Genomic DNA, 12,446 nt, shown 5'->3' with positions numbered 1-12,446 from the left:
TGTACTTGCAGACTTAAATTAGATATGGTGGAGAGGAACTCTAGGGTTTCAAGAAGAGCAAGAGCCTCCGCCTATTCCGCCGAGGATGCCACCACCAGCTTGGAGAAGCCATCAACTATTTGACCCCTGGAGTCTCGGCAGATGCGGGCGATAAATCCCTTGCGTTCGTCCGCTCCCCTGTTCTCCTCGAAATCTGATATTGCGTCTTCGTTTTGAGCAAAGGAGGCGTCGATGTTAATTTTCAACGTATCTAAGGTTGGGGGTTGCCATTTGTAAGTTGGGGCCTCGCTTTTCTTCTCTCCTTTTGATTTTTAGTTCCAAGTCACAAGTTTTTGTGTAAAGCTATGGCCTTGAACAACGTTTGTTGTGGGTGCAGGGGACATTGTCCGAAGATGAAATGGTTCCGGTCTTTCTAAATATACCATAGGGTTGTAGCAGTTTGGTCAAACTTAAGAGTGCTTCGTGGGTATTCTTTTAGCATATGCAGCCATTCATCAAGTCGTGTTAACCCGATTCTTGTAATTCTGATTTGCAGGGGATAGCGCTCCATATTAGAGCTGTCCAAGGGTAGAGCAACAAAGTATGTCTAATGGTTTTGGCTTCTTGTTTGCAGATAGGGCATAAGGGATCAGGTACTATTCTTTTTTTGTGCAAGTTGTCCAATGTAGGTAATGCATTTTGACATGCATTCCAGAGAAATAGTTTAACTTTGGGTGGAGTTCCAGAATGCCAAATATATTTCCAGGTTTCGTTTGGTGAGATGAAGTTGCTATTGTTATATGTGGGCTGGCTGATATATCTCTAGTGGTGAAATAACTACCTTTCATTGTATAAGACCTTGACTTCTTGTTAATCCAGATCGGTTTATCTTTTGTAATAGGTAATCCAATAGGGGTTGCAAGGATTTCTTTCACTCTTTGATCATCAAACAACGACCTTACCATTGGTTCATTTCATTTTTTAATCCTCTATTCTATTAATTTGCCCACTTTAACTGGCTCATTTCTTGTTGCTGGGCTACCAATAAGTCCACTCTTCAACCATTTATCCTCTCTAATATAAATTTTCATTCCATTCCCAATTGACCACATAACTTGCGGAGATATAAAGTCTCTTCCCAAGATAATGCTTTGCCATCCCCACGAAGGTCGAGAACATTTTCCAGCTTTCCAAAACTTACATTGTGGATAATATAGACCCTTCATCACTTGGCTTAAAAGGGACTAAGGATACTATGAAAAATGCCAAGCTTGCTTCCCTAACATAGCTTTATTGAAAAGCTAATAAATCTTTGAAGCCAAGACCCCTCTTATCCTTCCTAAATTTCAAAATTTCGCATTTTTTCCAATGGACCCCAACAGTTTTGTTACTATGTTTTACCAGAAATTGGCAATTTTCTTCTTAATAGCTTTGCAAATTGAAACAGGGATTTTGAAAATAGACATTGTATATTGAGGAATGGCATGCACCACTGATTTAATCAATATTTTCTTCCCTGATTTTGATAGCAAGTTTTCCTTCCAACTTTCCAATTTCATGTTAACTTTAGCAAGAATCCAAACGAACATATCTTTCTTCGAGACTCCCCAATCAATGGAATTCCTAAGTACTTCTCTATTTTATCAATTTTTGGAACCATCAACTCTTAAGTTATATTCCTTCTATATACAGCTTTTACTAAAATATATTCCTGATTTATTGAGGTTAATAGCCTGGCCTGATGCAAAACAATATTGATGTAGAATGGCCGCTAGATTTTGACATTTCAATATGGTACCATTGAGAATAGAGTCGTCCACAAATAGCAAATGTGATAGAGTAGGGCAATTGCTATTAAACTTAATTCCTCAAAGTGTACCATCTGCTACCGCTTGTTTCATCAAGTGAGAAAGGACATTTGCCACTAAAATACAGAGATAAGGGGATAATGGGTCACATTGTCGAATCCCTCGTGTTTGGCTTGAGAAAAAACAGAGATTCCCCATTGAAATTTATGCTGAAGGAAATCGTTGAAACACATTGCGTCACCCATTGTACCCACTTATCATAGAATCCCATCTTGATTAAGCATTCTCGAAGGAAGTCCCATTCAATTCGATCATACGCCTTTTGCATATCTAGTTTTAGGACAGCTTGGAACTTACTTTTCCTCTCATGAGTTTGCAACCTATGAAGTACTTCCTGCACAATCAAGATATTATCTTGAATTTGTCTTCCCCCCACAAAAGCGCTTTGTTCTTCAACAATAAGGTTTGGTAGCAAAGGTTTGAGTCTATTGGTTATTACTTTGGAAATGATTTTATAGACAAAGTTACATAAGTTGATAGGGCGAAATTGTTCAAGCTTTTCGAGATTTTGGATTTTGGGAATAAGGGTGATTTGGGTTCTGTTCATATTAGAATTTAGGTATCCAGTATCAAAGAAATTCTGCACTTCCCTGAAAATATCATGACATATATTTGGCCAATGATTTTGGAAAAACGGTCCATTTTAGTCCATCTAGTCCTGGAACTTTGGTAGCTCCTAATTGTTGCATTGCATCAGTAATCTCCTCCAAAGTGACAGGTTCTACTAACCGTTGGTTCATTGTTTCATCGACCAAGGTTGGAATTTGGTGTAGGATAGGCTGAAAATTTCAAGACCCCACTGACTCATATAACTTTTTAAAATATATCTTCGTCATCTTCTTCAAATGATGTTCCCCTCTCACCCAATCATCTTCTGCATTCTTTAACAAGGTAATTCTATTTCTGGTTCTTCTCTAAATAGTTGTGGCATGTAAAAATTCAGTATTTCTATCACCCCATTTAACCGGTTAATTCTAGAGCGCATTCCCCAATACATTTCCTCTTGCCGTCACAAGTTTTCAATTTATTGGGTTATCTTCTTTACTTCCTCACTTTCTTGAGAGACTTTTGAGCTATTCATCAACTTTTGTAGTTTATTTCTCAGCCAATCAATTCTCATTTTAGCATTAAAGAATATATTTTTGCTCCACTTAGCTAACTGTTGTGCCACTATCTACAGTTTTTCCACCATATTTAGTCTTCGGGAGTCGGTTTCAGCCCAAATTCTCTTGACTAAATGCGCACATTCCTCATCCTCTGACCAAAAGCTTCATATCCAAATACCCTCCTCCTTCGTTCCTTCCGTGGGTAGAGTGATAGTATGTGAGGACTATGATCAAAACCGATGGCTGGTAATGCTATACATTCGGCATTTGGACATGCAATTCTCCATTCAAAAGTACATAAGGCTCTATCAAGTCACTTCTTGACAAATTATTCTCCTACTCTATTGTTTGTCCAGGTGAACGTACATCCCTGCATTCCAAATCCATTAAGGGATATTGGTGCATGAAGTCTCTGAAATCTGTAAGTCGGTAATTTTCTACTCTTTTTTTACCCACTTTTTCCCAGTGATACAAAATTTCATTGAAGTCCCCCATACAAAGCCAAGGTAGATGATAATTGACACTTGCTCTATGAATAGCCTTCCATAACATCACTTTTTCTTGAAATTTAGAAGGAGCATGTAGAAATGTAATACGCATCCTCTATTTGGTTTCTTTAACTTGGCATTGAACATTAATAAAATTATCCGAGAAAGAGTCAATGAATAACAATACCTGGTCATCCCAGAATATGGCCAAACCCCCTGCAATTCCTTCTAAATTCACCAAGAAGCTATCCTGAAATTTCAACCTCATTCTTAAACGTTGCACCTTTTGCTCTTGATTTTTAGTTTCCATTAGAAATATGATACTAGGTCTTTCCTAAGTCACTAGGACTCTCAAAATTTGAATTGTCAAGGGTGTGCCCAACCCCTGACAATTCCAACTTAAAAGCTTCATGGATGATCTGGTGGCTTATTAGGGTTAGCCACCAAAGCCCATTGATTTGACTTCTCTGCCACTTTAATGTGTATTATCAAAAATTGGTGCCTTTGAAGTTTGAGCGTCATACGAATAGAATCTTTCCCCTTTTTTGAAAGTGAATAGCTTGGTACATTTGGATTTGTGCCTAATAAGTCCCTTTTCACCTGCTGGGGTCTCTATCATGTCCACTTCCGCTGTCTTCAGTTGTTCCTCATAGAGTATCATGACAGACTCTTCATCTATGCAGCAACTTCCTCTCTTTTAAGGGCCTTTCTCTTCCATGATTAGTAGTGCTAGAGAAGAGGTAGAATAACCGTTCCCCTGTTGAGTTGGATTGTTAGCATTATTCTGCCCACACATGGACAATATTTTATTCATATTTTGATCCTTCAGCTACTTTTCTTTTTAAGGAACTGAAGAGATGGGGGTCTTTGACACACTCTCATCTTCTTCTTATATTATATCTTGTTTGCCATAGAAGATTTTTCCATACGGACTAAGTTCCCACACTTCCGTTTTTAGCCATTGCCCAAATCTTCTAGTAAGTCCTCGACTAGCTTGGAATTTTCATATAGTATCTCTTTGCAAAATGTAGCATAATGCCCAATTCTCCCGCATGAATAATAATAATGTGAAAGCCTTTCATATTTGAATTCTACCCATAATCTCTTGCTCTCCAAATTGACGATAACCCTATGTGTTGAGAGAATTTGTCAGATTCAGCTTAACTTTTGCCTTACCAATTTTATAATTGATGTTCCCTTTAGCTTCTAATTTCACCTCTATTACCTCTCTAAGTTTCGATGCAATATCCCTAACGACTTCATTAGTAAGTCTCCCAAATGGGAGGCCCAAAAAATGCACCCAAAAAGCACAATGGGTAAATTCATAATAGATCTTTGGGGTGTCGGGATCACATTGCTGTAGAACTAGTAGATTGCTAGAAAAAGACCATGGCCCAGAATCTAAGACTTTATTTTTTAACTTCGAACTTTCAATTTCAAACTAGAATGAGAAGGAAAAATAGCCCGACTCTAATAAGGTACAGGTAACATTTTCAATTCTCCAAGCTCTTTTCATTGTATTTAAAAAGGCTTGAAAATTCACATTCGGTTTAGAGTACAGCTTCCTGAACAATGTTTTTCGGTATTCTGTCAATTTCTCTTCAGAAATGTCACCTTTAACATCAACTACATCATCTTCAGACCAAAGCTTACCCAGCCTTTTGCAAAGAGCCGCCAAACGCCTCTCTTCCTTGTACTAACCTTCCATCTCTCGATTTTCAGGAACAAGGCCAAGAAGAAATAGAGCAGGATGTGTCCCTCAAAGGTGAGGGTACTTGGGCAAACTGAGGCAAGGACTATGTTGATAGAGATCTTTGATTTTCTTCACACAAGCTAGCATAAGGTATTTGGAACCAGCCGAAAAGGAGAATGCAAGCCCAAATCAGTTGAAGGGAGCTTTGATGCAGTGGGTGGATTATGGGTTCCTCGAATGGGGAGTGTGAGGGGGGATTGTTGATCTGTGTAACGGGTGTTGTGGAGGGAATGGCAATCACAGCCAGATGGAAGGGAATGTGATGGGCATTAGGGTTTATCCCTTACTTTGGGATCTGAACCAGAAAACTTGGGTAGAAAAAATAGGGTTCTTGTGAGGGATGTATTAGGGTTTGCCATTAGGGCTAAATCGAAACGTACCCTGAAGGTGGGAGAGAGTGAGAGAATTTGCCCAATTCTTTTACTTGGAATTTGTAACAGAAAAGAGTTTGACGTCTGCAAATGTTGTCACTCGGGGGGCCGATAACCTAACTTGATTTCATAATTCTGCAAGTGACGAAGCGATGAGCATTCGCATTAGGAGTTAAGGAACGGAAGGAAGATACCTATACAACCCCAGCAGTTACTAAAGCCTTGATCGCTGGACCCTCAACTTTAGCGAATTAGATTTAGAGCAAGCAGGTCATGGGCTTCACTAAGTTTCCTTTGTGGCCACTTGTAATACAAACTTGAACTTAGAAAAATCAAATGTCACAAAGGCAGCGGATTTTTTATTAGCATATATTTCATAAGATGTTCGAGTCGATGAATACCCCAAGAGTGGATATACTGCTACACAAAAGCTCCAAACTTGACCACAATCACAACGAGAACATGACAAGTTGATAGCATCATTGTCCGCTGTCGTCGGTTGACGTCATTTCTTCAGATGAGGAAAGCATGCATACAAATCCGATTTGGGATGTTTTGCTTCTGCGTGTTCTCTGCACTTGACCTCTGTTGTAGTGCAAATGAAAGTCTGCATGCAAACCTTGCACTGCAATGACAAGAATATTTGCATTAAAAGGGAGAGGAAGGACATTGAGCTTGTATTTTCGTGTCACATAACTTATAATTTAACCATAAACGAAGAAAATGAAGATTACGGAATGATTTGGGGCAGAAAAACTGGTCGTCAAATAACTATTGGGAAAAGAGCCATCTTCATGAAAGCATGGCACCAAATGAAAGAGTAAATCGCGGTATGAAACAGAACAGAAAGACGATTTAAAAGACCGCAAACTAGCACATAAAATCAATATGTTGACTACTAACTATCATATACGATTAATATGTTGACTAATAAAGGGCTTCTTCACAAAGCCCTAATGCCGAGTTTGACAAAAATATACAGGTCAAGCAACCGCAATATTCTTCACTGACATATCGCTCGTGGATCGCGATTTATATCGATGCATCAACCAAAAGCGTGACAAAAATATACAGATCAAGCCACCATAATGTTCTTCACTGACATAGCACTCGTGGATCATGATCTATATAGATGCATCAACCAAAAGGGCATGAGTGAGCATTCAAAAATCAGAGAAATTACTGTAGATTTGGAACACAGTTGAAAACTTGAAAATATGCATAACTCTGTGTGAAATGTTGTGAGCTATATGTTTGATGATCATGCTTTAAAGTTGCAGCACTTCAAAGCTGGGTGAAGCAACTTCTTGAAAACTGATGCACGCTGCTATAGCTTTTGAGGTGTTTGCCAAACACCTTTAAAAGCTGCAAACACCTCAAAAGCTACAGCATCCATTTTAACAGCTGAAACTGTGGCAGAGAAGTTGTACCAAACAACCTATCAATATAGCAAACCACCAATTGGATCTAAAATATGCCATTCTACTCAATAGAAAAGCATGATCCACCACCAAAGCAACAGAAAACTGACAATATGGTTGTATAGATGCTCGAAAACGATTAATGACACAGTGAATCCTTAAACCACCTACTATAACAGGAAAAAAGAACAGAACAAGAAACTACAACTGCGGCAAGTTAAACCGCAAATTCTACTAATTGGTATTCCTTGTGAAAAGATTCTGCTAACTGCTCACAAAAGTGTAGCAAGTTTTGAATTTTCGACCTCTGCTATAACAAGTGCAATGCCTAAATAATCTGAATTATAGGACACAAGAAGAGATACACTTCTGATCACTCTAACATTAGTATTAGAGTCCATGTTGATTGTTTCCCATGCACATCTTTATTATACACTGTTATATTCCCTTTAGCTAACATAAATAGCTTCATTGAACTCAATGAACTCACTCGCTTTCAAGTTCTCACAAAATATCAAGTAATACCCCAACTTCATTAATTTTCTTTGACTCCATTGCTTTTTCCATCATTTTTTTCCTGGCTCCCACTTATCTAGCCAAGAGAACTTCACCAGTGGTCTATAAGCGACAGATTTAATCCTAAAACTTTAAAATTACTCACATGCAAATTAGTATTTTGTAAAACTCATTCACCTGATAACAATGCTCCTGCTAGGCTCAAGGATCTTACCAGATCTCTTCATATTTCATTTAAGTGCATAGTCACAAATTTGCATAACATGAAATTCCAATTAAAAATCTATTGTTCCGGGGGGGGGGGGGGGGGGGGGGGGGAATAATAATAATAATAATTTCCGAAAGGTTGCATTTCCTCTTTTGCTTTTTGTACTGCTATTTGAACATTCACTTTTCTTATCCCAATTAGTTGTTCCCTCCAAAGGGCATATCAGAAGTCATGACTCGGGTTTTTGGCAGACCCAACCCAATACTCAACAAGAGCAAAAGAATTCTGAGCTGCTACACACAACCACCCCAATCTTGAAGAGAAAACAGTGCATCAGAACTAAAAACCATTCCCATTAAGCTATGCTATACCCACATCCTACTCACTCGCCTCAGTCAAGCAACCGGGAATTAAAAAATCAACTTAAGAGCGGAGGAGCTCTCAACACACATAAATGCATAAAAAAGCAGCAATGACTACATCAAATCCATGCTCTCGCACTGGCCAGGAGACGTGCATAACACGTGGAAACTCAAAATCAACTTAATTGACTGGGATAAACAAACAGCGGTACCTGGATATTCATGGCTTTCTTGTTTGCCTCAAGCTGACTTCCTGCAAATATATATATATACACACCCACAATAAAATAAGACAATGAGGGGGTAACCAAAAAAAAGGAAAGCTCGAATTACAGGCATTTCAGGGGCTATTTCCTTTCAAATAACACTACAATATCAGCGTCCCACTAAATAAGGGAAAAAAGAGAGCCCAGTTTATCACATAAAGCTACGAAAAAGGACATCAAAATCGCAACTTTTCGAGCTCCTTATCTTCAAGAGGGAGCTAAGGATCGACCCAACGAGCAAAGCCTCACCTTGCAGCCGCCAGTAAGCCGGAACGGTCATCTTCTTCTCGAATCGTTTCCACTTACATAAGCTCAAGAAAAGAAACTAAAAGCTCAACCCCAGATCTACAACCTCTAGAGAGAGAGAGAGAGAGAGAGAGAGAGAGGAAGGGACACACCTCGAACGCCCTTCTGCTTCTCCAGGTTCCTCTCCCGAGCCATCTTCGCTTTCTGGCCGTTGCCTCCGCCCATCTTCTCCCCGCTCGCTCCGATCGCAACCGCCCGAGGTGATCAGGACACGGCGACGAGATCACGACGCGGATCCCCGCGCTGCCGAGACGGGAACCGGAAAGACGAGGAGGCGCCGCAACCGCAAGCCGACAGCAGCCGAGACGCGGTTCCGCCCCCCCAGCAGCACGAGGAAATTTCCTAGGCTAGGGGCGGCCCTTTTTATACTCGCGTTTGTTCGCTTCTTCGACACGGTCTCGTGCTGCGCGACTATATTTCCCTTTTCGCCCCACTTTTTTATTGATTTTGTAAATTATAACCTCGAAAATAGGATGACCTTTCTTTGGTCCTTATTTTATCTCACGCAATCGATGGCACCCGACACGTGGCAAGCCATCGTTGGCCCGTGCTCCCTGCCGCCCGACAACATATCCACCGTCAATTCTCTTCGTTATTATTACCACGTGACATTCCCCCACCCGCCAACCACCTTAATTTGCTCTTGTAAGTACCCCATCATTTCATTCATTCGGTGACTTCTTTGGGACTTCTGGATGCCTGCACTTCGACCTGTTGGTCAGCAGAAATCAACATGTCCATTCATTACTATCGTATCTCTATAAAGACATCGAGTGAACTAATTATTTGGTAGTCATCTTAGCACAAACTACTCGACGTGTAAACATAAATAAGTTTTTACATTACTACTTTAGTTACTATCTTTTATCCCGTACCGTATGGGTTTCATCTATGTTTCTCAACTTCATGATAGTCTAGTTTATATTAAGCACCAATTAACAAGTGTCAATTATGGCATTAGATTATGTCACTAAAAATACCAATTTTTTCAAAGAGCCTTTGAAAATTGCATATTTGCCCAAAGGCATATGTGAGGATAATTATTAAATTCCTTATGCCAAAACTTCACTTAAAGAATATACTTAACATTGAGACTCAATAGCCAAAATTGAATACGTTTCTTTCATAATAAACAAACATAGAATTTGAAATTAGGCACTTCTTTAGCATCTTATTAAAATGCCAATTCCAACTCATTCATACACATCATTCCATTATTGTCTTAATTTGTGTAATTGCCTCAAATATAGCCCTACTCACAGCCTCTATAAGTTCTTGACAGTTTTCTTCCGACTTCATCATGTAAGAGAAAACCAAAGATTTCTTAGTTTACGCTTTATCAACATCAATTGAGAAAAAAAAATGTATGCACAATTCTTTTGATCCAGGGTATTCCTTGAGGAGTTGGTATTCTCACAAACATTCCAATGGTCGAATTATATTGGTCATACGATCGGAATGAATTGATTCTTTTTTCACTTATGTGTTGATTTGAACATCTATGGATAAAATTATGTATTAATGCTCTTGATAGCGCAATTGAACCGGCTGGTCCTTTTTTAGAGCCCCCCGGATGTTCATGGAAGCCGGAGAAGAGGAACCACTTGAAGTGCTGGAGAGCATTGGCAGCTGAATCTCACCCATTGGAATGGATGGTGGTGGGTGGTGGTTGTACCATGGGCCCACACCCCCCCCCAAGTGTGGGGCCCATAGGGCTTGGCATAAAGGTGGCCCATCATCAAAAGAAGGGAGGAGAGAGCGGTCAGAATTTGCGGCTTCTTTTTTTGTCATGGGCCTTTCGGGGGTTGCTAGAGCCAATTAAGAAAGTAGGGCAAATCCCCCAAAAAAAAGACTCAAGTGGAGCTATATTCTCGAGATTCAAAGTGGACATTATTCTAAATAAAGATCTCAGCTCGCCGGCCAACCAAATGTTTTCTGGCCGACAAGTAAGTTTTTTCCTATGACTTGTTACTCACCCATAACTAGACCCATTAAATGGGTGGGTAGGATCGGGTTTGGGTCAGGTTATAAATGGTCCGACCTAAATCAACCCATTTAACCCGTTTATAACACATGTATTGTAGTGTAAATTTTTTGACCCATACCCAACCCATACTCGACTCATTTAACGAAACCTAAAAAGGCTTATATATATTTTAAAATGGTATTGATAACATGATTTTATACAATGCAAATTTAATGGATAATTTTTATAATTTTAAAATAATTATTTTTATTATTTATTATTTATTATTTTCTTTTTCTCTTTTCTCTTTTCTTTTTTTTTTCTTCCTCTTCTTTAACCGGCTGTCAGCCGCTGGCCACAAAGACGGCTGGTGATTGGCCACAGGCGAGCTGGCTCGCCCGGCTCGTCGATGCCGGCAAGCTCGAGCTCGCCCCTCATCAAATCTAGCGAGGCTGGAGCTTCGCCCAACACCGGCGAATTCGAGGCTCGCCTGATCAGCAAGGCTCGGGCCTTAGCGAATGTTGGTGAGGCCTCCGCCTCGCTAGATCCAGCGAGCTCGAGACTCGCTGACATCAGGAGAGCTCGAGCTCACCCCTCGCCAGATCTGGTGAGGCTAGAGCCTTACCCGACGCCGGCGAGTTCGCATCTCACCAGATCGAAGAGGCTCGAGCCTCGCCGAGCGTTGGCGAGCTCGAGGCTCACCTGGCTAGTCGCCGGCCATCGCCGTGCCGGCAACCAGAGGAAGAAAAAAGAAAAAAATAATTAAAATAATAACAATTATAGTTTCGGTTTTTATAAAAAAAAAAATTGTAAAGTTAGAGAGAAGAGAGAGAGAGATAGTGAGGTTTTGAGTGAAAATAAATTGGTTCATTTTTAATGAGTTGATAAATGGGTCATAAATGGGTCAGAGAATTAACCCATTTAAAATCCATATATCTTAGTCTTGACCCATTAAAATCCATTATGGGTGTTTTATGAAATAAAGCTTGACCCATTAATGACTCATTTAACCATAAATGGATCCATAAATGGGTCGCCCATTTAACACCTCTTTCCATAACCGCGCCTTGCCTCCGTGCCCCTAACCATGCTTCGCCTATGCTTACACATCGTCAACAGCACTCCATGCTCCGGTCGGTAAGCAAGTTTTCCCCTATGACTTGTTACTCACCCACAACTGAGCCTCGCCTCCGTGCCCCCGACCATGCGTTGCCTTTGCTTACACACCGTCAACAACACTCCATTCTCCAACCGGCAAGCAAGTTTTCCCCCGTGACTTGTTACTCACCCATAACCTCGCCTCGCCTCGGTGCCCCCAACCATGCTTCGCCTCTGCTTACACACCATCGACAACACTCCATGCACCGCTACACCGTCGGTGCCGTCCCTTTTCGACTTCTGTGCTCCATTTCTAGCAATGATAGCGCCACCAGAAAATCATCGAAGGAAGTGGTAACTCACTTGCCCTGTTCAGTAGCCGTTGGTCCAGCGCTGGATCCCCACCAAGCCTGGCAAGGAGCGTGTCGAAGCCCATCACTTCCGTACCTTAGCTTGACGACGCCCAATTTCCTGCTGTGAACCAGGGATCCCAGCGCCGTGGAACCAATCGAGAACTACTCATCCGGCTTTGCCCAACTCTTCCAAATGACGGCTCGATGAGCCCCAGCACAGGCGCTACCTCAGTTCATCCCAAGTGACGCCGACAAGGTCTTAGTTGCGTGCAGCGGCACTCGACTCGCGTTGCAACTGGCGAGTCTAGTAACAATCAGCAATCCCTGAAGTTCTCTCTCATAGATCCAAATTAGGTCGCTCTCGTAGCCAAGTCACGTTCAATAA

At 40.8% G+C, this 12,446-nt stretch overlaps 1 protein-coding gene across 1 annotated transcript; it reads right to left on the bottom strand.

The window, feature by feature from the left end:
- Positions 1-6,070: 6,070 nt before the first annotated feature.
- On the bottom strand, positions 6,071-8,809 carry LOC139883778 (uncharacterized protein At2g23090-like). The gene is made up of 3 exons (XM_071867911.1): positions 8,737-8,809; positions 8,285-8,325; positions 6,071-6,190 (listed from the first exon to the last, which is right to left on the bottom strand). Exons 1-3 carry the CDS (start codon positions 8,807-8,809, stop codon positions 6,071-6,073), a joined length of 234 nt encoding a protein of 77 aa, XP_071724012.1.
- Between the last annotated feature and the right edge of the window lie 3,637 nt (positions 8,810-12,446).

This window comes from Rutidosis leptorrhynchoides, unplaced genomic scaffold (genome assembly GCF_046630445.1).
Source record: "Rutidosis leptorrhynchoides isolate AG116_Rl617_1_P2 unplaced genomic scaffold, CSIRO_AGI_Rlap_v1 contig449, whole genome shotgun sequence".
Lineage (NCBI taxonomy): Eukaryota > Viridiplantae > Streptophyta > Magnoliopsida > Asterales > Asteraceae > Rutidosis > Rutidosis leptorrhynchoides.
The sequence above is the reverse complement of the archived record's forward strand: the minus strand, read 5'-3'. Positions and strand labels throughout refer to the sequence as shown.